Source organism: Felis catus, chromosome B4 (assembly GCF_018350175.1).
Source record: "Felis catus isolate Fca126 chromosome B4, F.catus_Fca126_mat1.0, whole genome shotgun sequence".
In the NCBI taxonomy this organism is placed as follows: domain Eukaryota; kingdom Metazoa; phylum Chordata; class Mammalia; order Carnivora; family Felidae; genus Felis; species Felis catus.
This window is the reverse complement of record NC_058374.1, coordinates 81,808,552-81,834,328: the sequence shown is the minus strand read 5'-3', so window position 1 is coordinate 81,834,328 and position 25,777 is coordinate 81,808,552. Positions and strand designations below refer to the sequence as shown.

Below are 25,777 nucleotides of genomic sequence, written 5' to 3'. Positions count from 1 at the left end.
TGAAAGAATGAGATCTTGCCATCTGCAACAACATGGATGGACTTACAGGTTATTATGCTAAGTGAAATAAGTCAGAGAAAGACAAATACTGTATTTTACTTATATGTGGAATCTAAAAAAAAATGAACAAACAACAAAAAAATAGACTCTTAAATGCAGAGAACAAACTGGTGCTAGAGGGGAGGTGATTGGGGGAATGAGTGAAGTAGGTAAAGGGGATTAAGAGGTACAAACTTCCAGTTACATAAGTCAAATAGGTGAAAAATACAGCATATGGAATATAGTCAATATTATTGTGATAATATCCAGTATAGTACTTACTTTGGTGAACAATGGGTAATGTATAGAATTTTTGAATCACTATGTTGTACACCTGAAACTAATATAACATCGAATGTTACTTCTGCTTCAATAAAAAAATAAACTAATTCTTTGTCATGGAGAATAAAAAAATAGCATAATAACTAAACAGAAAGCTATGAAATCCTCATGCTTTAGAAGGCTCAATATTTTCAAGGTGTCAATATTTAGCAAATGTATTGATAGATTCAACAACATTCCAGTCAAGATATCATCAGGGTTTTTTGGATACATTTTTTATTTAAGACAGTTTTAGAATTATGGAAAAATTGTAAAGATAGAACAGAGAATTACTACATATCCCTGACACAGTTTCTCCTATTATTAACACGTTAATATGGTATAGTCATTACAATTAGTGAACTGATAAGTTATTAATACATTATTGGGTTAACACATTATTATTAGCTAAAGAACTTAATTTATTTAGATTTCCTTGATTTTTACCTAATATATTGTTTCTATTCCTGGATCTCTTTGAGGATATAGTACAGTACTATAATCATCCTTAGGCTTCTTTTGGCTGTGACAATCTCTCAGAATTTTGATGATCTTGAGAGTTTTGAGAACTCTGATCAAGTATTTTGATCAACTGGGATTTATATGATGTTAGTCTTGGATTAAATTAGGGTCATGTGTTTTGGGGAAGACCATTGAGTTAAATTTACCATTTTCATCACATCCATGTCATGAGTTGGTACAATCAATGTGATTTATCACTGCTGGTGTGAACTTTGATCACCTTAGGTACTGATAGTTAGATACTTCACTGTTAAGGGTGCTACCTCCACTTTCCACACTGTACTCTGTAGTATGTGCAGTCCATGCTGCATGGTTGGGAATTACACTCTGCCTAGAAGATGGAGTAAATTATTTGGGATTCCTTTACATGGAAAATTTGTGTATTCTTTCTCATTTATTAATTTATTCAATTATTTATATCAGTATGGACTCATGGAACTGTTTTGTACTTTGAATTATATTCAATACTAATTTATGTTGTTGCTAAATTTTTCTAGCTTTGGCCATTGGGGGCCTTTCAAGTTGGCTACTCTTTCATTTGACATCCATCCATCATAGTTGTTTTTAAAAAATTGCTTACTTATTTTCTGGTACTGTAAGATGCTTCAGGATCATCTTGTATATTCCTTACCACAGCCCTGTAATCAAACATTTCTGCAGTAATACCCAGTTACTTTTATTGGCGAATAGTATTAGAAACCAAGATCTGGGCTCTAGGTGTGTTGATTGCTACCATAGTGTCATTGTTTCTTGACTAAGAGGACAGAACCAGGAAATACATGTGATCCTAATAACCTGTGTATAAATACATATGTATAAATATTACTATATGTAACTTTCCTTCCCTTCTTCTCTGTAACCTCCTATTCCAAAAGTGAGAATTCTGACTCTACCACCCACCATCCAATTACTTATTGTTCAAGTTTTATAGTAGGTCTATGATCCATTTTGAGTTAATTTTGAGAAAGGTCTGTGTCTAGATTTATTTAAAAAAATTTTTTTTAATGTTTTTATTTATTTTTGAGACATAGAGAGACAGAGCATGAGCAGGAGAGGGGCAGAGAGAGAGGGAGACACAGAATCCGAAGCAGGCTCCAGGCTCTGAGTTGTCAGCACAGAGCCTGATGTGGGGCTCAAACTCACAGACTGTGAGATCATGACCTGAGCTGAAGTCGGACGCTTAACCGACTGAGCCACCCAGGTGCCCCTAGATTTATTTTTTTTATATGGATGTCTAATTCTACCAGTACCATTTGTGGAAAAGATTAACCTTTCTCAATTAAATTGCCTTTGTTCCTTTGTCAAAAATCAACTGACTGTATGTGTGTTATTTCTGGAATCTCTCTTCTGTTTCATTGATCTTTACATATATTCTTTTGTCAATACCATGCTGTCTTCGTTAATTTTGATCTTTATGGATATTCTTTTGACAATACCTTGCTGTCCTCATTAATTTATTTTTATAGTGAGTGTACTGTATTTTACTTTTAATTATTTTTTCTTCAGTGTCCCTCTTTGTGTAGAATAGGGTTTCTGATCTGTATAATTTTCCTTTGGAAGAACTTTTGAAAAACTTCTTTCAGGTCAGGCCTGCTGATAGTGAATTCATTCAGTTCGTGTTTGTCTGACAAAGTCTTTATTTCTCCTTAACTTTTGAAGTATAATTTAACTGTGTATAGTTAGTGCTTTTTCTCTTTAAACACTTTAAATATTTCTCTCCATTCTCTGCTTGCTTGCATATTTTCTGATTAAAAATGTGTTGTAATTTCACTCTTGTTCTTCTCTAGGTATGCTGTATTTTTCTCTGGATTATTTCAAGATTTTCTTTCTATTTTCTGCATTTGAATATAATATGAGTAGTTGAAAAAAATTTTTTTTATTTGTCCTGCTTGGTGTTCTATTAATTTTCTTTTATCTGTGTATTTGCTTCTGTCATTAATTTGGAAAGTTCTATTTACAGCCACTATTTCATCAAATATTTCTTTTTTCTCACTTTTCTCTTTCTGGTATTTCAGTTATGCCTATGTCACAAGTTTTGGGATTGTCCCATATTCTCTGTTAATTTTTTCTTTTTTTCTTTTTTCTCTTTGCATTTTGGTTTGGTAACTTTTCATTGAGCTGTCTTCAGAAACCACTGATTCTTTCCTCCGCCTGGTTCAATCCACTCATGTGCCTATCAAAGGCATTCTTCATTTCGGTTACAGTGTTTTAGATTCCTGGTATTTCCTTTGATTCTTATAATTTTCATTTCTTCACTTAATTTTGTCATCTGTCATTATATGTTTTCTACTTTTTCTTTTAGAGTCCTTACCATATTAACCATAGTTATTTTCAATTCCTTGCTAGATATCTTTAACATCTGTGGCATATCCACTCTGATTCGGTAGCTTGCTTTATCCCTTCCGATGGTACGGTGTTTTTGTTTGTTGGTTTTTGTTTGTTTCCTTTGCTATGTATTGTAAATTTTTTTTTGTCATTGAAACGTAAACTGATGTAAATAGGCCATTAGTATGAAGATTTAGTATAATCTTGCTAGGATAATTTTGCTTCGATGTGTTTACTAATTGCTGTTGCTGAAGCTGTAGGTTGAAGAAGTTTTCATATCTTTTAGTGTCTTTGCTTTTGTCTCCCCCCTCTTGACTTCAGGCTTCTTTCCAGGAATGAGAAGAGCTCTGCAGCTGTAATCCACTGTTACTGTATTGTATATTGTGTGATGGTAGTTGTGGCAAAGGGATAGTGTTCTGTAATCTTGTGATTACACCTCAGTATCTTAGGCCTGTGTCTCTAAACTGTGATTTTTCATGACTGTTTCTCCAGTGGTATAATTGTCCCAAATACTCGCCTTTGAGTTGAGACATGAAGTTTAGAGAAGATTGGACTGTGAGTAAGGTGCTTTGCCCAGGTGGGATAAGGATATAGTAAAGTTCCTTGAAAATTTTTGTGATGAGGAACAATTTTGGTGTGTTTTAAAATGGTTACTTCCTGCGGTGCCTGGGTGGTTCAGTGGGTTAAGCGGCCAACTTCGGCTCAGGTCATGACCTTTGGCTCAGGTCATGACCTTTGGCTCAGGTCATGGCCTGTTTCAGGTTCTGTGTCTCCCTCTCTCTGACCCTCCCCTGTTCATGCTCTGTCTCTCCCTGTCTCAAAAGTAAATAAAACGTTAAAAAAATTTTTTTAAATGGTTACTTTCTGAGGCACCTGGGTGGCTCAGTCAGTTAAGCATCTGACTTCAGCTCAGGTCATGCATGATCTTACAGCTCATGAATTTAAGCCTGGGGTCTGTGCTGACAGCTCAGACTGAAGACTGCTTCACATTCTGTGTCTCCCTCTCTCTCTCTGCCCCTCCCTTGATCACACTCTATCTCTCAAAAATAAATAAACATTAAAAAAATAGATTGGTTACATTTCCTTTAGCATGAAGGGATTTTCTTTGTTTTTCCCAAAACAAAAAGTTACCCCTGGAGGTAACTTCCATGTAAGTGTCAGGTCATTCAGAATTCTCTGATTCTAGTCTATACTAGGCCCCTAGCAATTTGTAAAACTTACCGTTTAAGAATTCCTACCATTTAATGGCTCTAGCAGTTGTGTTCCAGGTAAGCGGATCTTAGCCATGACTCTGAATTTGTTCCTCTCTTCAGTTTGCAGGGTGGCAGTTTATCCTGTGACCTCAGTTCTCTGAATGGTCAAAGACAAGTCATCAATTTCAGTTTGTTTAGCATTTTATGTTCTAAGAATGGGAACTCCAAGTTCTTTACACCTCAAGCTGAAACTGAAAGTCTTTGTGGTGGTGGTTGTTGAAATTACAAGCCTAATCTAAAATTTCCATTGAAAGCTAAAAAACCTAAAATACTCCAAATAACTTTGAAAAAGAAGAACAAAACTGGGAAATATGCAATATTTAAATTTTAATATATCCTTTAAGACTTAAAGATTTAATGCATGTATTAGAATGTCAGAAATAAGAGTACTAGACATGATTTTATTTATATTTACTTTTGTGAATTTTTATATAATAAAATTATTAAATCATTATTTCTAATGTGATTATATGAAATATATATATTTTAGGTGCCCCAAAGATTCAATGACAACACATTATTTTTCAGCAAATGGTGCTGGAAAAATTGGACTTCCATAAACAAAATCTGAACCACAGCATATATATTTTATTATACAAAAACCTCAAAACAGATCTACCTAAATATGAAACCTGAAACTTTATAATTTCCATCAACTGGTGAATCCATGTATTCATACAAGGAATAAGCTAATGATATATGCAAATCATATATATATATTCATACATAGATGAATCTCAAAAGCATTTTATGAGGTGAAAAAGGAACACTTAAAAGGTACATACTATATGATTCATTTTCTATGACAATACAAAATAAACAAAACCATAGGACAATGGATCAGTGGATTCTTGAAGAGCTGTGAGTAAGATGTAGGGATTGGCTGCTAAAGTACACAAGAAAATATTTTGGATATTTTTTCAAAATATATTTATTTCAACTGTGCTTGTGGATACACAACTGCATACATCTGTCAAATTTTATAAAAGCATGCAGCTGAAATTTACTGTTTGTAATTTTTAATTCTCTAAAACCTGACCAAAACCCAGGAAAGAAAAATATAAAGAGTTAATTTTGGTAGTGTGAAAAGCAAAGCAGTGTCAGTACAGTCGACGTGTCTTTTGAAATCTGTATTTTGGAGGACAGAAAAGTTGGGGGGGTTCTATGTTAATATGGTGTTTGGTATGTTAGCCTGGGAAGTGGAAGTATGCATGTTTTTTAGGTATCATTTTAAATGAACATCATTAACTTCCTATGTATTTCTCTACATAGGATACATTTGACAATAAATACAAACCAGATGGTAATGTAAGGGTTTAATCTTAAAATCTCAATATTTTCATCATACCTAGATTATTTAATTTTGGATCTGTTTATGTTTATGATAAAAATGTCAAATGTTAAATTAAACTCTGCAATGGGTCATATGGTTTATTTTCAAATTATTTTTAGATCTGTTTGATTAAAAATTATAAAGTTACTGTTTTTCACTTATGAGTGTGAGTACATCTTTTGTATATAGAAAGCTGACTTTCAGACCCAGCGCTTCCATTTGTGAACTTGACATCTGTTGGAATTTAATTCTCCATGAGTTCCTGTCCCCTCAAAACCTTTGCAATATTGTATGGTCATGGAAACATAATAATACCATGAGGTTTGTGGTTGGAGGAGAGGGAACATGACAGGCAAGGCTGATTTTACTTACCTGAAATACAACGATGATGATAAGATGCCTGTGAGAATGAAATGTGATAATACATATGCAGTGATCAAATAATTGTAGAAACTTTCTGCTTTCATTCAATGCATGAAAATTATTGTGACTGATATCAATGTAGAGTATGGATTAGTACCTCATGCTTTAGCCTAAAGTTTTCTTGGTTATTGCTATCAAACTAAGAATAAAACTTTATTTATTTATTTATTTTTTTAATTTTTTTATTAAAAAAAATGTTTTTTCAACATTTATTTATTTTTGGGACAGAGAGAGACAGAGCATGAACGGGGGAGGGGCAGAGAGAGAGGGAGACACAGAATCGGAAACAGGCTCCAGGCTCTGAGCCATCAGCCCAGAGCCTGACGCGGGGCTCGAACTGCCGGACTGCGAGATCGTGACCTGGCTGAAGTCGGACGCTTAACCGACTGCGCCACCCAGGCGCCCCAAGAATAAAACTTTAAAATGCTGTTGCATGAGTAATACTCTCCCTTATATAGTAATGGAATTGACTACATAATATTGTTCCAAGGCTTATGATGTACTCAGATCGTGTAATTTGTATGTGGATTCTAGATGTCACTGATTTTGATGAGTGTACAGAAAGACTCTTTTTCATTAGGTAAGAGATTAATTCTTTGCTCAATATTTATATAATTGGGAAGGAGCAACATAAGGAAGGAATGGAACATTCCTGGAGAAAGGCTCTTGTTCCTTGATAGCTCCTTCTCCCTTCCCTTTTTTCCATTAATTTTGAGATGCAGTGTCATTCAGACTATGTCATCCATATTTATTTTTAAAAAATATTTGTTTATTTATTTAAGTTTGAGAGGGGGTGGGGCAGAGAGAGAGGGAAAGAAAGAATCTCAAGCAGCCTCTGCACTGTCAGCACAGAGCCTGACATAGAGCTCAAATTCATGAGATTATGACCTGAGCCAAAAGCAAGAGCCAGAGGCTTAACCGACTGAGCCACCAAAGGCACTCCCCAGGAAAGTTAATTCTTAACTAATGTATAGTTTCTAATAATAATTCTTTTCATGTGGAATTTGCCAAATAGAATGTTTGGTCACATAAAGGGGGAAGAAGACCATGATTTATCTGATATTCTCTGAATGTTATTTTAAATGGTAAATAATTTCATTTGTGCATCCAACTCAAACTTTATTTACTGCAAAACTTGATATTCTTTCTGTGCTCTTAGGCTCTTCCTCCTCTGCCTTTTCACCCATTTCTACCTCTCCTCGTGAACTTTATTAATGACTTCAGTTTAAGGAGGGATTTAAGATAGAATTCTTAAAAGATTGAATTGAAAAGTTTCCCTTAGCGCATTGCATGTATTAGAGATAAAAAAAAATAGCTGAATATTTATGAAAGCAAATGGAAAATATAAAAAGTAGTTCTAGAGAACTGGAAAATATCACACCTCTCCTGAGTTATAAAGTTGCTTCTAAAAAAAGGAATATGTAGTTTGCCTTTTATAGAAAACATAAATGGAATGCCTTAGAAAAATGTTATCACATTTACTGTATTAGTACTTAGAGGAATTTAAGTACAGGCAGCCTGGTTAAGATCAATGCAGAAATGTTGTGGAAGGTACAAAATAACTGATTTCTTCCTTTTCTATTCTAATTATCTATTCATTAGCTCACTTTTCCTTCTGAGCATTAAAAAATTTTTTTTTTAATGTTTATTTATTTTTGAGAGACAGTGCGAGCAGGGGAGGGGCAGAGAGAGAGGGAGACAGAATCTGAAGTAGGTTCCAGGCTCTGAGCTGTCAGCACAGAGCCCTACAAGGGGCTCCAACTTATAAACTGCAAGATAATCACCTGAGCCAAAGTCTGACGCTCAACTGAATGAGCCACCCAGGCACCCCTGAGCATTTATGAGACAAAATGAAGGCTTTTCCAAAATTGTCTGATTGTGTGATTCTTTCTTAGATTTTGTGATCTGTAAGTTTTAGTGATTACTTTTTCTTTAGCCAATCATCACTTGGTATTAAGATCCCAAGAGATTCAATGGCCCGTGAATGGTTAATACTTTTTGGAGAGTATTTTGTAATCTCTAGAGCTTGAGGAATGCTTCATGGGAATAGGAGTCAATGAAATTCCAATTTGCAATGCTATTAAGAAATTTTTATTCTAAGCTCCCACTTTTTGTTTCATAGAATCAACTTTTAGGATGATAATTCACCAATGAAAATAAATGATTTCTTATGTTTTCAATAACCACAAAACAGTAAAGTGACAGTAACTGTGATTTGATTTTAAAAAAGGTTATGGCACAAGTGTGTTTGTGTGATCATTACATACATGTAATTTCCCTTGTCGTTAAAGGGAAGGCGTTTTAGAAATATTAGTGTGAAAAATAATATGAACTTAATACTTTTGAAAGCCTCTAAAACATAACTATATCTGATACATTTCTCACCAACCATCACATTTGCAATAAAAATTTCATTATTTCATAATACTTTACAATAATATTTCACCTTACGCTTATGAACAATGTGAATACTAGAATCAACTTTTTCCAGAGAAGTTTCTGTCAATCAAGAGGATCACCTTTCCCTTCCCTCTTATTTTTGTTCCTCTCTTTCTTATGTCTACCTACATACCTATTATATATACCATATGTATAGTATATATTCATTTAGTTAACATTTTCATGTTGTTTGTATACACGCATATATATATATAATCAGTTTTATAATTTAAATGTTTTTATTTAAATTTAAGTTAAATACAGTGTAATATTGGTTTCAGGAGTAGAATTTAGTGATTTATCACTTACATATAACACTCAATGCTCATCATAAGTGGCCTCCTTAATACCCATCACCCATTTAGCCCATCACACCACCAACCTCCCTCCGTCAACTCTCAGTTTGTTCTCTGTTATTAAGAGTCTTTTATGGTTTGCTTCCTTCTCTGTTTTTTTCTATGTTCATGTTTTGTTTCTTAAATTCCACATATGAATGAAAGCATATTGTATTTGTCTTTCTCTGACTGACTTATTTCACTTAACATTATACACTCTAGTTCTATCCATGTCATTGCAATGGCAAGATTTTATTCTTTTTGATGGCAGAGTAGTGTGTATACACACACACACACACATACACACACACACACACACATATATATATATATATATATATATATGTATGTATGTATATAGATGCCACATCTTTATCCACTCATCAGTTGATGGACATTGGGCTCTTTCCATAATTTGGCTCTTGTTGATAATGCTGCTATAAACATCAGGGTGCATGTACCCCTTCAAATCAGTGTTTTTGCATCCTTTAGGTAAATACCTAGTAGTACACTTGCTGGGTTGTAGGGTTGTAGGGTTGTTTTATTTTTAGCTTTTTGAGGAACCTCCATACTATTTTACAGAGTGGCTGCAGTAGTTTACATCTACACCAACAGTGCAAAAGTGTTCCCCTTTCTCCATACCCTCATCAACATCTGTTGTTTCCTGAGTTGTCAATTTTAGCTATTCTGACAAGTGTGATGTGGTATCTCATTGTGGTTTTGGTTTGTATTTGCCTGATGATGAGTGATGTTGAACATCTTTTCATGTGTCTGTTAACCATCTGGATGCTTGGAAAAATGTCTATTCATGTTTTCTGCCCATTTCTTTTGTTTTATCTTTTATTTTTTTAATGTTTATTTTTGAGAGAGGGAGAGAGAGGCAGACAGAGAGAGTGTGAGTAGGGGAGGGGCAGAGAGAGAGAGAGGGACAGACAGACAGACAGACAGAATCTGAAGCCGGCTCCAGGCTCTGAGCTGTCAACACAGAGCCTGATTCAGGGCTCAAACCCATGGATCGGACCATGAGATCATGAGCTGAGCTGAAGTCAGATGCTTAAACAACTGAGCCACCCAGGCACCCCTTCTACCCATTTCTTAACTGGATTATTTGTTTTTTGGGTATTGAGTTTGATAAGTTCTTGCTTTTGCATTTCAGCTTACTTGTTATTTTCTTACAAAAGTAAACCTATATAATTTCATTTCTTACAAATTGCCCCAATATGGAATTTATAATTGAATAAAATGATAAATTAATTTTCATTTTGTGGTAATATTATGTTGAATCCTTTTTTAAAAAAATGTAACCCATTCCATGAAAGGACAATGGTAAGAAATAAGTCAGTGTTCACAGACACTCTTGTCTATGAGATACAAGAAAGGGTATTTCTGTCTGGGAGTTAGAAACTATGTACAGCTCTTTACATTAACCTATGTATCAGACCAAGCTGGAAATCAAGAAACCAGTCAAATCCACTTACCTAGTATCTAGTTATATTCACAACTGCTGTCTTAAGACAACCAGTTTTCTTAGTGATACATAGGTGCCAAAGGGGATATTAACTGTAGGAGCCAGGCTTGGACACATTTTTTTCCAATTCTGAAGTTGTCAGAGTCGTTTTCTTGGATATTATTGAGGGAGGTAGAACATGCTGTAAAAGAGGCAAAGGACAGATAAACACAGTGTGTAGATTTGCTAATAAAGGAAAACTAAGGCATAAATAAGTCATGTATCCTCATTTCCAAGAAACTCTTTGGAGTCTATATGTCCTATCATTCCAGATTATGAATTTGTTGTTTCATATCAGGAGGAAAGACCATTTTTGTATCAGTTGAAAGAGTTTGAATATAAATATGACATTTATCAGGATAGCTTAATTTACCTTTATATACCATGCTTTTCCCTTTCAAATATGATTGGCAGATAGGGAATTCTTCAGTTAATCTATTTTCTTTTAAGAACATATCAGTGGATGGGGCGCCTGGGTGGCGCAGTCGGTTAAGCGTCCGACTTCAGCCAGGTCACGATCTCGCGGTCCGGGAGTTCGAGCCCCGCGTCAGGCTCTGGGCTGATGGCTCGGAGCCTGGAGCCTGTTTCCGATTCTGTGTCTCCCTCTCTCTCTGCCCCTCCCCCGTTCATGCTCTGTCTCTCTCTGTCCCCCCCCCCCCCAAAAAAAAAACAAAAACAACAAAAAACATATCAGTGGAAGAAAAAGGTAAATTTCATGTCTTGTACTGAAACTTCTATATTTTCCTACAAAAACTAATATAAAATAGATACCATCTCATTTCAAATGGCAAAGATAAGGCTGACAGCGGATTTGATCTTAAATTTCTATTTGATTTTTCAGCATGTTTTAATTACATTTTATTGATAAACTCATGGAGATATTTTAATAATCCTTTTAATTTTAAACGTTTTATTGATGACACAGAAGTAGAAATTTAAGAAATATTAATTGATACATATTATTATTTCTCATAAAATACATTTCATAGTGCTTGTGGTTTTTAGTAGCTTCTTATAGTATAGCAATATGTATCTTTTCTATGAATGTTTAAGCTGCTTTGCTTTGATATGAGAAACAATGGAGATTATTGACACATGAATTTGAGTTACACAGGATAAGATTGACTATTTTCTATACAGAAAGCCAGTTAAGACCTGGTTTTTAGGCTAGTAAGAAAAAGAGGCGTTGTTTATATACATATGTCTAACTGAAAGAATGAATTGAGGTGTTTGAAGAATTTATGTAGAGAAAGGCAGAGAGTTCTTCATTCAGCTTTACTTTTAAGGGTATACTTTTTTCATAATAACATTCATTTATTTGAGTAAAAGGCCATTCTCTGGACCACATTCTTAAAGGCTTGCTTCACCTGCTGATTCCTTAGTGTATATATGAAAGGATTTAAGAGAGGAGCCACTGAGGTATTGAGCACAGCTACTCCTTTGCTTAAAGTCACCCTTTCCCTTGCAGAACGCTTAATGTACATGAAAATGCAGCTTCCATAAGAGAGGGAGACCACTATCATGTGGGAGGAGCAAGTGGAAAAGGCTTTCTTCCTTTGACTTGTGGAAGGAATTCTCAGAATTGTACGGATGATGTATGTGTAAGACAGAATAACTAGCGTTAAGGTGACCATAAGTGTTACCACCGCTAAAAAAAATGCCATGAGTTCTAGAAAGCGAGTGTTTGTGCAAGAAAGCTGTAGAATTGGAGAAGCGTCACAGATAAAATGATCAATTACATTGGAGGCACAGAAATCCAACTGTAGAAGCAACAGTATTGGTGGAAAGATGATCAGGAATCCTGCAAGCCACGAGCTAAAGACAAGAAGGGTGCAGACTCTGTTGCTCATGATGGTCATGTAATGGAGAGGCTTGCAGATGGCCACGTAGCGGTCATAGGACATGGCAGCCAGAAGGTAAAATTCTGTCACCCCCAAGAAGATGAAGAAAAATAGCTGAGTCACACAACCATTGTAGGAAATGGTTCTGTCCCTTGTCACAAAAGTGACAAGGAATCTGGGAATGCAGACAGACGTGAATGATATTTCTAGGAATGAGAAGTTTCGAAGGAAGAAATACATTGGCGTCTGCAGGTGGGCATCTGAAAGGGTGAGGGTGACAATGATCAGGTTCCCAGTCACACTTAGCATGTAGGTAGCAAGAAGAAATACGAAAAGTACAACCTGCCACTGTGGGTCATTTGTCAATCCAAGAAGAATAAATTCTGTTACTGAGGTGTAATTTTTCATTATCTTCCTTGTTTATAATGATATTTTTGTGTAGCTGTAAAATAGATGAAAAAATGAGAAAAGTTTCGACACCAGAAAAGAAAAACATACACAAACACATAGACACACTTTTAAACAATGTTTATTTATTTTGAGATAGAGGAAGGAAGGGGCAGAGACAGAAGGAGAGAGAGAATCCCAAGCAGTCTCCGTGTTGTCAGTGCAGAGTCTTACCTGGGGCTTGATTATATGAACTGTGAGATCATGACCTGAGCTGAAATAAGAGTCAGGTGCTTAACCGACTGAGTCACCCAGGCATTCCAACTTAAATAAATAAATAAATAAATAAATAAATAAATAAATAAATAAATAAATAAGTTTTAAGTCATTGCTGCCTTATATTTTTAGAGAAACATGATACTGACATTTATAATAATAATTATATAATAATATATAATAATAAATGTTAGTATGTCATATATTCATTATTCTTATATATCTTTCATTGTATTCTCACATATCTTAGTATAAATCCCTGTCTTCTGAATATTTTGGTATATACCTGAAAACAAGAAAAAAAGATTAAAACCTCTAAGATGAAAACCTTTTCTAATAAAACTCAGCTTACTCCCAGCATACTACAAAATTTTGAAGGTATTTTTTGTTACTTTCTTCATCATATATATTTTAACTTTTCTATTTTGAATAACCATTTGTCTTCTCCCATTCAAACTTTTGCAATCTTCAGAGACCACTTACTTGCCCATCTGGTAGAATAATGTTCCATGATAACAGTATACAGACACATTTAATGCATGGGAGGGTAGTCCCAATCGAATTCCAATGTCTGTGTCACAAGACATTCTAGTTTTAATTAGTAATTTGCCATAGTGGTCTTTTCTAAGATTATAAATATATTCTTAAACATATTTGTATTTACTATCTACCTATCGTGAGTCTGCTCTCTGATACATAAAGCACTACTGTTTCTTAAGTCCTAATTTTATTTTTGTAAATTGTAAATTGTAAATTTTGTAAATTCTAAAATGATTTTGGGGCTCCTGGCTGGCTCAAAGGAGCGTGTTACTTTTGATTTGGGGTTGTGAGTTCAAACCCCATGTAGGATGTAGAGATTACCTCAATAAATAAAACTTAAAAAAAAAATAAAATCATTTAGCACTTTTCCATAATATTGCCTATTGTTTTCTTGAGGGAGACAAAAGGTACGCTTTTGGGAAGCAAGGATTATTTCTTATTTCTTTTATTTTTCATCTTTGGCTTTAATGCAACTCTTGATGTTTATCAGGATTTGATTTTTTCCTGTTTAAAGTTTTTATTTTCCATAAAAGCTTTAGATGCGCTGTCATCTAAGATCATTTTAAAAAATGCTTAATTGTCCATACAGCCTAAGTCTGTAATATCTCCTTTGTTTTCTACATCCTTCTGAGATTTCAGAGCTTTCAAAAGGAATGCTATTTTCTGAGGATTAGCCAATTAATTTAGTGTGTTAATGAACAGATTAAAATCTTTACCTGATTGCTAGGAGGGGATTATTCCTACTTTCCATCATCTGTCCTCCTCGTGGTCATAAGATATGCATGTTTTTTTGTTTTTTTGTTTTTTTTTTTGTCTTCTGCCTTTACATGATGGATGCTAACCCTCACTGTATAAAATTCACATTGTGTAAAATTAAAACAGAAAATGTATCTGCTCAGCCTTAAGACACATGAAATGGTTTCAAATCTTGCACAAAAATGATTACATGGTATCTTGATATTGATTATATTAAAAATAATTATTAAAAGACATTTAGATTAAGAACACAAAAATATGTAGTCTTATCCATCACTGAATATTTACATTATAATGAACAAAAATGTTGCATGAAACTATTACATTGTTGCAATTTAAAAATTTCATTTATATATTTCATATAAATTGTGTGGTTTAATTTAGTCATATATAGTATTGTGCATAATTGAGAAAACTTGCATAAAGCATAAATTTATCCTATTAAAGCAAAATTGCATTCCTGAAAGAAACTACTAAAGACATACTTACTTTTTTTTTAATGTTTATTTATTTTTGAGAGAGAGAGAGAGAGAGAGAGAGAGAGAGAGAGGGAGAGGCAGAGCATGAGTGGGGGAAGGGCAGAGAGAAAGGGAGACACAGAATCTGAGGCAGGCTCTAGGCTCTGAGCTGCCAGCACAAAGCCTGATGCAGGGCTTGAACTCACAAACCATGAGACCATGACCTGAACCAAGTCGGACGCTCAACCGACTGAGCCACCCAGGCGCCGCAAGACATACTTACTTTTATGGTAAATATGGTTGGTTTAGTCATTGTCATTTCTAATGGCTTATTTAATTTGTTCAAATGTAAGAATTTTGGGAATTTTCAAAAGTCTTTGCAATCTGTTTCTTCTCTGTAATCTTATACTTGTAACCAAGTATTCAAAATATTGATAAAGCATAATTCAGGGAGCTTCTCAGCAATTTTTATAAAAAGGGCATACATCAACTTATTTCTATGCATTAACCCAGATTTCTCGAAGGATCTGAGTTCTCAAGATATCCTACCTATTGCCACTTTAAGAAGTATTGTCTTGATACTTGAAATGAAGTAAGTTATAGTTGAAATAAGTTATAGTTGAAATGAAATAAGTTATAGTTGAATGAAATAAGTTATAGTTGAATGAAATAAGTTATAGTTGAAATGAAGTTATAGTTGGAATGTCTTTCCAGGTATGGTGGGCAAGATGATATGATCTTAGTAATGTTATTCAGGCTAGTTATCATTTTATCTGCTCCATTCACAATGGACTCAGGGGGATTAGCTGAGTAAATAAACAAAAGGTACCATGGAGATTGGTGTTCTCCAGACACCAGCATTCAACAATAGTCCAAATTAGTAAATAATTTAGAATAGATTATTTTGTTGATTGTGGCCTGAAATCAGAGCAGAAAAAATACATAGAAGAATTTAAATTATAAAAATATTCACATTGTGCAAAACTAAAACTTAAGTATACCTGCTCAGTGTTAAGACACAGTGTTAAGGGGCGCCTGGGTGGCGCAGTCGGTTAAGCGTCCGACTTCAGCCAGGTCACTATCTCACGGTCTGTGAGTTCGAGCCCCGCGTCAGGGTCTGGGCTGATGGCTCGGAGCCTGGAGCCTGTTTCCGATTCTGTGTCTCCCTCTCTCTCTGCCCCTCCCCCGTTCATGCTTTGTCTCTCTCTGTCCCAAAAATAAATAAAAAAAAAAAGTTGAAAAAAAAAAAAAAAAGACACAGTGTTAAGACACAAAAGTAAATTATAAAAAGAACCCATAACTTCACAAGGAGAAGAAATTTAATGGTGTAAGAGATAAACAATTTCTCAATGGCAATAGATTTTAAATTGTGAACAAGTGGGCTTTTCTCTAATCTTCGGGAAAATATTAAGAATTCACTGTGATGTTTTAGACTGGGGCTGAGGTCTCAATCATTCTATACCTTAAGAAATGCCATGTTTTTTAAGGTTTTACATTTTTACACTGAATGGTGACATAGAAAACCTGTCATGATTATAATCATTACCATTTATTCACTCCATGATTACTTTTGGGATGTTTTCTATGTGTTGGGGTCAAGCTTAGGTTCTGAGGGTAGAGAGATGTAAAAGACAACTGTGTGCAAAATTTTCACTTCTTACAACAGAAGGTGAGAATTCTACGTCATTTTAGAAACCTCAGATTCCTTTTCTCATGTCCAAGATAAGTGATATGTCCCTCATCCTGTGCATCATTTTATTTTTCAGTGCAGTGATCCGAAAAGATGTCTGTAATATCCCATTTACATTCATCATTTGGAACTTATATTTAGTTGCTATTTAAAAGAGGACAGAGAACAAACTGAGGGGTGATGGGGGCAGGGTGGGAGAAGGGAAAATGGGTGATGGGCATTGAGGAGGGCACTTGTTGGGATGAGCACTGGGTGTTGTATGTAAGCGATGAACCATGGGAATCTACCCCAAAAATCAAGAGCACACTTTACACACTGTATGTTAGCCAATTTGACAATTAATTATATTAAAAAAAATTAAAGAGGATTTCCATAAGACATATAAATAGTTTAAAATCAGTGGAAATTTGGATTACTTGATGATCTTAAAATGTTAGACAATTTCTGAAGAAAGATTTTAAGATTTTTTTTTAGAGACATGAAATTATTCAAGGTATATGACTAAGTAATAAAGAGTACACACTAAAGAGACTATTAAAGCAAGCACTTTAAATTCAAAGTATATTAGTCTGTTCATGAGAAAAGTCAAGAACTTGAATACTATGCCATACATGTGATCATGTTTTTAAAAAATTTTCTAATGTTTATTTATTTTTGAGAGAGAGAGAGAGAATGAATGAGAGTGAGCAGGGGAGGGTCAGAGAGAGTGGGAGACACAGAATCTGAGGCAGGGTCCAGGTTCTGAGCTGTCAACACAGAGCCTGACACAGGGCTTGAACCCACAGACTGTGAGATCATGCCCTGACCCAAAGTCGGGCGTTTATCCGACTGAGCCAGCCAGGCATCCCTGTGCTCATGTTTTATTATAAACATTGTCAGAATAGTATCTACATGACGTTTATGTGTAGGTCATCATATTATTTAAAATTTTATGTTATATAGAAACTGTTGTCACATCAAGATACATGGAAATTGCTTTAATGTATATGACCTCAACTTGATTATGTATGGGAGGAAAGATGATTTTCCTTTTGCTCTTTTAGGTTCTTGGCTGAGAGCCCTCCCCTCCCCCCCCCATAATAAAAAAAAATTAACAGGAGAAAAATAGAAGTTTAATAGCATGCGTACCTCCTGTATACATGGGAGAGATCCAGGAAAACGGAGTAATTCCCCCAAATGGTTCAAGCCACCACCTTTAATAATATCCTCACCTGTAGCCAAAAGAAGATGTTGTGGAGTGGGGAGGGAGCCAGTTATAGGAAATTATCAAGGGAAACACAGTGAAGGAGGGTATGGTTGTTGTACAGATTTGCATTGCTGCCTTCTCCTTTGGTAAGAGTTTCTAGAGATTTGATTATCCTCCACTTCTTGGTACAGAGAGGGAGATACCCTTACAAATGGAATTTTCTTACATAATGCAAATACCTTACAAAAAGGTGACTTCTCATCTTCCCAGAGCTTTTCCTTTGTCTGTTATTTCTTAAAACCAGCAAAGAGACATATCAGGGGGTGACATAGTCTGCTCCCCTTCAGTACTTCTGCAAAGACCCTATTTCCAAAGAAGGTCATATCTGTAGGTTTCAGATGGGCATGACCTTTGAAGGGCACTATGCAAAGCAGTACAGGACCCAAACAGATACTTCTAATAACAGTTTAAGCAATAATGTATTTCCAGGGAGTAGAGCAACTTATGTGCGTCAAACTTTTTAGCAGAATTTGCTTTTATATCAATATTTTCAATAATAGATTATAGGGAGATGCATAAAGATTGACAGAATATAAGTAATAAAGCTGTTACATTAAGCATAACCTTATCAATGAAGAAAAACTTAATCTTTTATCTTTTAAAGACATATCCATCAAAGATTAAAGATTGTCTTAAATCAATGGCATGCAATATAAGTTATTCATGATAAGACCTATATGTTTGTATTTTAGCTTTAGTTTACTTTTAAATTCACACCTGAGACCATCCCTCCCACCCCCACCACCAGTGATTAAAGTGATACACTTCATCAGTTGGCTATCCACTATGCATAGTAAAAATATTAAATATATGGATATCTAGTATTCACCTTCATTTAAAGTTGTGAAATAAAAATGAATACAATGAATATATACAAAATTATAAATAAGCAAAAAGACAGATGGAAGAAATGAGTCAAGTTTATATATGGCATATTAATAAACTCCTTTCTACTCATGTGGCTCAGTAGTTCATTTTACCTTCTGTTGTAAGCAACACGATGCTTCTTAGACATCTAAGGGCTTACCCCCAATCAGAAAAAAATGTCTTAAACAATATTTTCCTAATTTTATCATTCTACAATGATCTCGCTGCAGAATTATCACATGGTTTTGTGACTTGAAACTGGGTTTGCCTTTAGGTGGATGTTGAGCCAAAAACAATGAGCAAGTTAAAGAATAGGAAAGGAAGGGTTTTACTTGCAACAAGTAAAGGAGAACACCTGGGATATTTCCTAAAGCGGTGTGTCCTTCATCAACAAAACTGGAGAAATTTTAAACCAAGGGTGAATACATATTCATCCAGAGGCTTGCAAAATGGGAAATTCAGCATGGGATTGGGAGAAAATTCCAAGGTGACTGAGTTAATTGAAATCACAAGGGCTGTCAAGGGTCACTTCTCTGGCTTTGGTTGGTGTGATCTCTTAAATTGTTCAAAGGCATTTAAATCCTGCAAAGATAACAAGAATGCATCAGGCCGATCTTTACTTTTGAATCAGCCCTGGGAGTTCTACCACTGATTTATTGTTTCGCATATGACTATGCTGTCTCCTGACCTTATAGTGGCTATTTGGTCTTACCTTGTTTTATTGACTATTGAAGTCTATTCTTCTGCAATTTCAACATATCCTAGGAAGTTCTGCAAGAAATGTGCTTTGGACAAGTAGTGCTGCTCAGGTATAGGTCCCAAGATGGCAGGGGGCCTAAAACAACTTTTCTTATGTCAAGAAAGCTATGTCTCATCTTTTTCAGGGGACCCCAAACTCTTTCTGCTTATAGTTTTAAGGTAGTGATTTTGTATTTGTCACTTTTTTCCTGTATTTGTTAATTGGCATTATTCTGTAAGAAGGACTCACTTTTTTCCACTTTTATTTAACTATACAATCATTTCTTTATAGTATGTACAAATGATTATTTTAAAAAGTTTCAAACACTTATTTATTTTTGAGAGAGAGCGAGCGAGTATATGGAGGAGAAGCAGAGAGATGGAGACAGAGGATCTGAAGTAGGCTCTGCGCTGTGAGCACAGAGCCTGATATGGGTCTTGAACTCACAAACCCACCATGAAATCATGACCTGAGCCAAAATCAAGAGTCAGCTGCTTAACCAACCCAGGTGCCACCCAGGCGCCACCCAGGCGCCCCAACACTAATGAATATAAATTGTATCCTTTGGATTATAATATAATACTAGATTCTTTATTTTTTAAATTCTCTATCTTTGGCCTTTGGATCTTTCAATGGCTCTTGAATCCTTTCAACCTGACTCCATCTTAAAAAAATTTTTTTTTTTTGAGTTTTGAGGTTTTCCTAGGGTCTGTCAGTGGACAGTGATGAGAAATCTTTCTGTGCACACTAATCCATGTATACAAAGCATCAGCATGCATTTATGTATCAATATACCTGTATATACACATGTACATTTTTTTAATGTTTATTTTATTTTTGAGAGAGACAAAGTATGAGCAGGGGAGGCTCAGAGAGAGAGGGAGACACAGCATCTGAAGCAGACTCTAGGATCTGAGTTGTCAACACAGAGCCCGACACAGGGCTCAAACTCACCAACCATGAGATCATGACCTGAGCTGAAGTCAGACGCCCAACCGACCCAGCCCCCCAGGTCCCCCTACCAATACAAATACATTTGTAGAGAGTATTGATTCTCCTTATTCCAGGTAGTTATGCTCCATAAGCTTTCCACACTGAATTAGCAATATTGAGTTTTTGTTCCTAGGGGGAATAGAAAGGTACATTCCTTCAAGCCTCTGTCACATCATTTTCACCAACTCAAACCACTTGTTATTATATAGGTTATATACAATTTGTGCTATGTGGCTTAGTTTTCCAGTGTCCTTTTATTTTTTTATTTTTTTATTTAAAAATTTTTTTTTCAACGTTTATTTATTTTTTTGGGACAGAGAGAGACAGAGCATGAACGTGGGAGGGGCAGAGAGAGAGGGAGACACAGAACCGGAAACAGGCTCCAGGCTCTGAGCCGTCAGCCCAGAGCCCGACGGGGGTGGGGCTCGAACTCACGGACCGCGAGATCGTGACCTGGCTGAAGTCGGACGCTTAACCGACTGGGCCACCCAGGCGCCCCTCCAGTGTCCTTTTAGAACAGACCAGTCTAATTAGCACTGAAACCCTGCTCTACATAATCATTTTCCTGTATGATATCTTAGAGATATTTAAAAATTCTTCCACAGCCTCTTGATCTTCAGAGCTTGCCTAACCTGCAAATTTAACATTTCTTACACCTTGTCACCTTTTGAAAAATGTTAGTCAACAGCACTAGCTCTGTAGAGTTTAACATTTCCTAATAATGAGAAAACATGACCATAAATTTCTTCGGCTTTCAGAGTTACAGTGTTGTCATTATGCCCCCCCCCCCCGCCCTTTTTTAAAATCTGTTTTCAGAGAACAAGCTGAGAATTGCTGGAGGTGTTGGGTGGGGGAATGTGCTAAATTTGTGATGGGCATTAAGGAAGGCACTTGTTGTGATGAGCACTGCGTGTTCTATGTAAGTGATGAATCACCAAATTCTACTCTTGAAACAATTATCACACTATATGTTACTAATTTGGATTAAAAAAAAAAGTATAAAATCTGTTTTCATGCGTCTACAAATTTGTCTGCTTTTCATCTTCTCTATGGCTTCATGACACAGTAAAGATGCTACTTTAGCATTTTCAATAGAAGCCTCACGTACAGAGTGACAAAATTTCCTCTTCCTTTTTCTGAATGTACTATGTTGTTGATCTATTAGCATTAAGCCAACAGTCCTAGAACTCATGCCTGGCCCAAACTTACCCAATAGATAGGTATTTTCTCTGTAAGTCACATCACAGTTCTTGCTCTCAAGACACTTAGTGCTATAGCACTGTGCTCTGGGTTCATTAAAAGCAGTGAAATAATTAAAACAAAAAAAAGTGAAAAATGTGGCATTATGTAGGCCTTGACAAAGACTTTGTTTAAGGTATGAGAGCTGAAACAAGAAGGCAGAGCATCACCTTGTTTAACCTCTGCTGGGAACAGGTGTAATGGGTAACTCAAACTTTTTACTGCTCTGCACATGTCCTGGACTGGCTCAAAAAGTGTCCCGTAGATTGATTTTGGGGTTGCAAATACATGCTAGAGAGTAGGAAAATGTACAAATAAGGAGTCTGAATAAGGAGGAACAACTTTATGTAAAACGAATGTAAGTTCATGATCCCTCCAATGTCGGTTCTTCAGACTTCATTCTTTATAAAATAGATTTATTTGTCAGTGTATGTCCCTCTTGATTTCCACTGACATCCTGGGTGATTATTTGTCGCTTTCATTTGGTGAACTCACATGCTATGGGTTGTTTACTGTTCTATGGGTGGTTAAAATTGCATGGATATAAAATTGCTAACTGTAAAACTATTTGTATAATGTATGGCTTAAGGAATTATCAAGACAGCTGAAGGCAGATTTTAGGATGAGCTTTCTGGAATGATCTCAAAGCTGCCTCACAAAACTGAGCCCATGAGAGCTGCTCCTCAGGAATGTAGTACTATTGCTACAAAATGTAGAGTCATCTGAATCTACTATGATCTATACTAGCAATACAGATATTTAACTGTTACTAAGTTTAGAGTTTGTACCTTTTACAAATGTATCTCATTGGCAGAACTAAAATTACATTTAGAATCCTAGCTTCAAGGACAACTTAAAATGTAGTCTTTGCAGTCCTTGCATATAGATAGACATATTTGATGGAATTTGGAAGATGCAAAATGTTTAAGTTCATAATGTTTTTAGAGTAGTGATAGACGAAAGATAAATTTAAATTATTCACATCAATAAATCAAGTAAGCGTTATTGTAATCCTCAATTTACAGATGTGGGAGTAGCATATAATGTACTGTAGAAGGACAGTTTTCCTGCAGACACTGTTGTGATACATAAAGCTGAATTATTTTTGAGTAAATACCATGTGGTTAAAACTGACATTGTGTAAAATAATAGTATTAGTTTTAATTTATCAGGTGCTTGGAAGGTACCAGGCATGTTTGTAAGCCATTTATAAGCCTTGTCTAAATAAATATTTACAACTACCACCAGAGGAAATCGTATTATTCTCCTTAATTTTTATGTTAGGAAGCTGAAGCTGACTCATTGAGAGTTGCGCTAATTCTTCCAAAGTCTCACAAATGGAATTGTGTTTCTGGGGATTATATCGAGTGAATGATAGAGTAGATGAGCTGCTGAGACTTGAAGAAATCTGTCTCAAGGAAGCCACTTATATATGCTAAGTAAAAAATATTATTGAGCACCATTGTGATGTTTCACTATTGTCTATATGAAAACATCTCAAGTTAAGAAAACATTAAAATTGTGATAACCATGATAGTCTAATCATGGGGTTCCATATGGTACCTTAATGATTAAAAGATAGGATTTTGCCCTAAATATGTCTACAGTGGAGATCCTGGGAGGTAGACCTATGAATAAAAGAGAGGTCCTATCTATTGAGTAAGGAGTTTAAGAGGTGTTGGTATTGTTTGAAGGGGTATAGCAATTTCTGTCTTTGGTTCTAAACACAAGGAGTCCTAGAAAACCCAGATACAGAAACTTATTCAAACAAGATATCAGCAGAGGAATGATAATTTCAAGGCAGGAGATACCAATCATTTAGATAGGAAGTAGGCATTTTGACACTTTCATCCATTTGTTGATTAACAAATATTTGAGTAAATGACTACACTACAATAAACCCTTTGGTAGGCAATAATGGACATAGTATTCCCTTTGCTAGAAAAATGCTCATGGTCTATTAATATAGTCATGAAAACTGAAATTCAAGCATATTGCGAAAACTTCTAATTATATTGATAAGTATACTGTACCACGCGGATCATGTAATCCTATATGACTGTAAATTATAACAATCCACGTCCAGTTTTATAGATGGAGCCAAAAAGGCAAGTGAGCTTGAGAACTTTAGCACTGGAGATTTACCATCAGAGGGTGATGTAGGGCATGATGAACACCAAAATGTTCTGATTATTTAAGAATACAGAGGTTTACTCTGACTCAAATCAGAATGATGGAGAATGACTAAGTAATATCTATGAGTGAGATAATGAATTATCAATTGCATATTCTATGGTGATGGCTGCAGTTGTTGTTGTGGATAACTCAGTGTTCAATCCAAAAATAACAGAGAGTCTTGCCAATTGAGTGTCTATATTATCATACAGGTATATGTTGTATCTGAGACTACCAATGGAAAAGTTTGGGATTCTGAGTTTCTTTGGCTATTTTTCTGGTTTTAGGTTTAGGGATTTAATTTTAATTTCAAAGGAGTGCTTGTCTTCTGAATTTTTAATTTTCTGAGAGATGTTATTTTGAGAGAAATCCCCATAAGCCAAATGTGGCATTTTGGTGGACTTATTTAGTACTCTTGTGAAAGAAAGTACTTTCGTGAAAGAATGCCATCCTATTCTGAAAGTCTGTTTCTTTGTATATGTTTATATTGCAAGATTTCTCCCTTCCCACAGGAATTGGCACAATGGCTTATTTGGGGACATAGCTAGATTTGAATCATGGTTCTAATATATATTGGCCATATATACATTATTTGTTTCCTGTGAATTTCTATGTCTCATTCTTTGAAAGGAGAAGAGAAACATACCCACTTGAGGGGATTGTTAACACTCATAGGGGTAGATAAAATGTTTAATATCATTTAAAACATACAATACTCACATGAGGAAAGTGATTATTGGTTTTATAGCATTATTTTACCTGTGTATAATAAATTGAATCAATAAAATTAGCTTTTCAAGGAAAACATAAAAAAGAAGTAGTGGCTACTTGTTACCTTCCGTTTATTTCCATATGGTTCACATTCACTTCTCTCACTTTTACAATTGTGTTTTTTGCAATCATTATTCTCCTTGTCCAGAATATCCATTTGATTATATTTCTTACATCGAATTGGCATTCTTACTTCATTACTGCAAATATTGTGAGCAATCCCATATTTTATATTGATATAGCCCTTGGTATATGTTTTTATAAAGATTCATTCTATATCTAAATGTCCACCTTTAAATCCATTGCCTGAAATTTTATAAGATGGAGATGGTATATCTTATTAACCAAATGGCTAGCCCATGCTTGCAACATTTTAAAAGTATTTTTAGAAATAACATCTAAACGAATTTTCAATGATACAAGAATTAGGAAGAAATTATATTTGTGAGATTCTTATTCTGCTTATAGGAAGCTGTTACTATCCACGTATAGGTATTAAGTATTGTTACTGGTTTTTCTTTCTGTCTGTTTTGTTTGCATGGGTTTAATTTGACAAATACACCTCAGTGTTCACTAGATGTAAATGCCTGAAATAGTCCTAGAAATCTAGACTGTGGTCATTGATATAAATTCTTTCAAATAGATCCAAGAGAGGAATAGAAATGGAATGGTAATGGGTTAAACTTTGTATAAGATTAATGTATGATTCACAATGCAGTTTGAGGGTAGAGGGAGCCTTGCTGGAGAGTGTCTTGGAGAATATCATAATCCTATTTCTCAAAACCCTTTTTTACTCAGGAAATAATGTGACTTTGTGTATAACATGTATGCTAATGACCAAGAAAGAAAATAAAAGGGAAGCTAAGATGACAGCCAAAGCAGGCGAGTTTTATCTTATGCATGTGACTTTAGGGTTAAAAAGAACCAACATTTAGCAATTATTGTGAAGTTGACTGTAATTGTGCTAAGAGAAAAGGCAGGAAAACTGCCATTTTCTTTGATGATGATAACATCACCTGGCCTATAGGTTTTTTAGGCCTAAGCTGCTGCATTTATCAAATTAAATTTTAATTATATGTTGTTTTTCTCCCCCACTAGAATTTGAGATAATTTAGGGCAATAATCATTCTTTTTCATTATTATATCCCCAGTGCCTGTCATAAGTAAGAAAAACCTGGAGTTCACCACACATTAAAAAGTCCTTTAATTTAACAATTCTAATATTGACTATGAACTTTTGTTCATAAATTATTACATGTGAAATTCAATGTGAAATGAAAGTAACCCAGTGGTCTGGATTTT

At 35.1% G+C, this 25,777-nt stretch overlaps 1 protein-coding gene across 1 annotated transcript; it reads right to left on the bottom strand.

The window, feature by feature from the left end:
- Positions 1 to 11,807: 11,807 nt before the first annotated feature.
- LOC101086734 (olfactory receptor 6C75) lies at positions 11,808 to 12,746 on the bottom strand. Its single transcript, XM_011284048.1, has one exon. It carries the CDS (start codon positions 12,744 to 12,746, stop codon positions 11,808 to 11,810), a length of 939 nt encoding a protein of 312 aa, XP_011282350.1.
- Positions 12,747 to 25,777: the final 13,031 nt, after the last annotated feature.

Bases quoted from the DNA above. Each gene is read 5' to 3' on its own strand.
- LOC101086734 (XM_011284048.1), bottom strand. From the start codon at position 12,746: ATGAAAAATTACACCTCAGTAACAGAATTTATTCTTCTTGGATTGACA.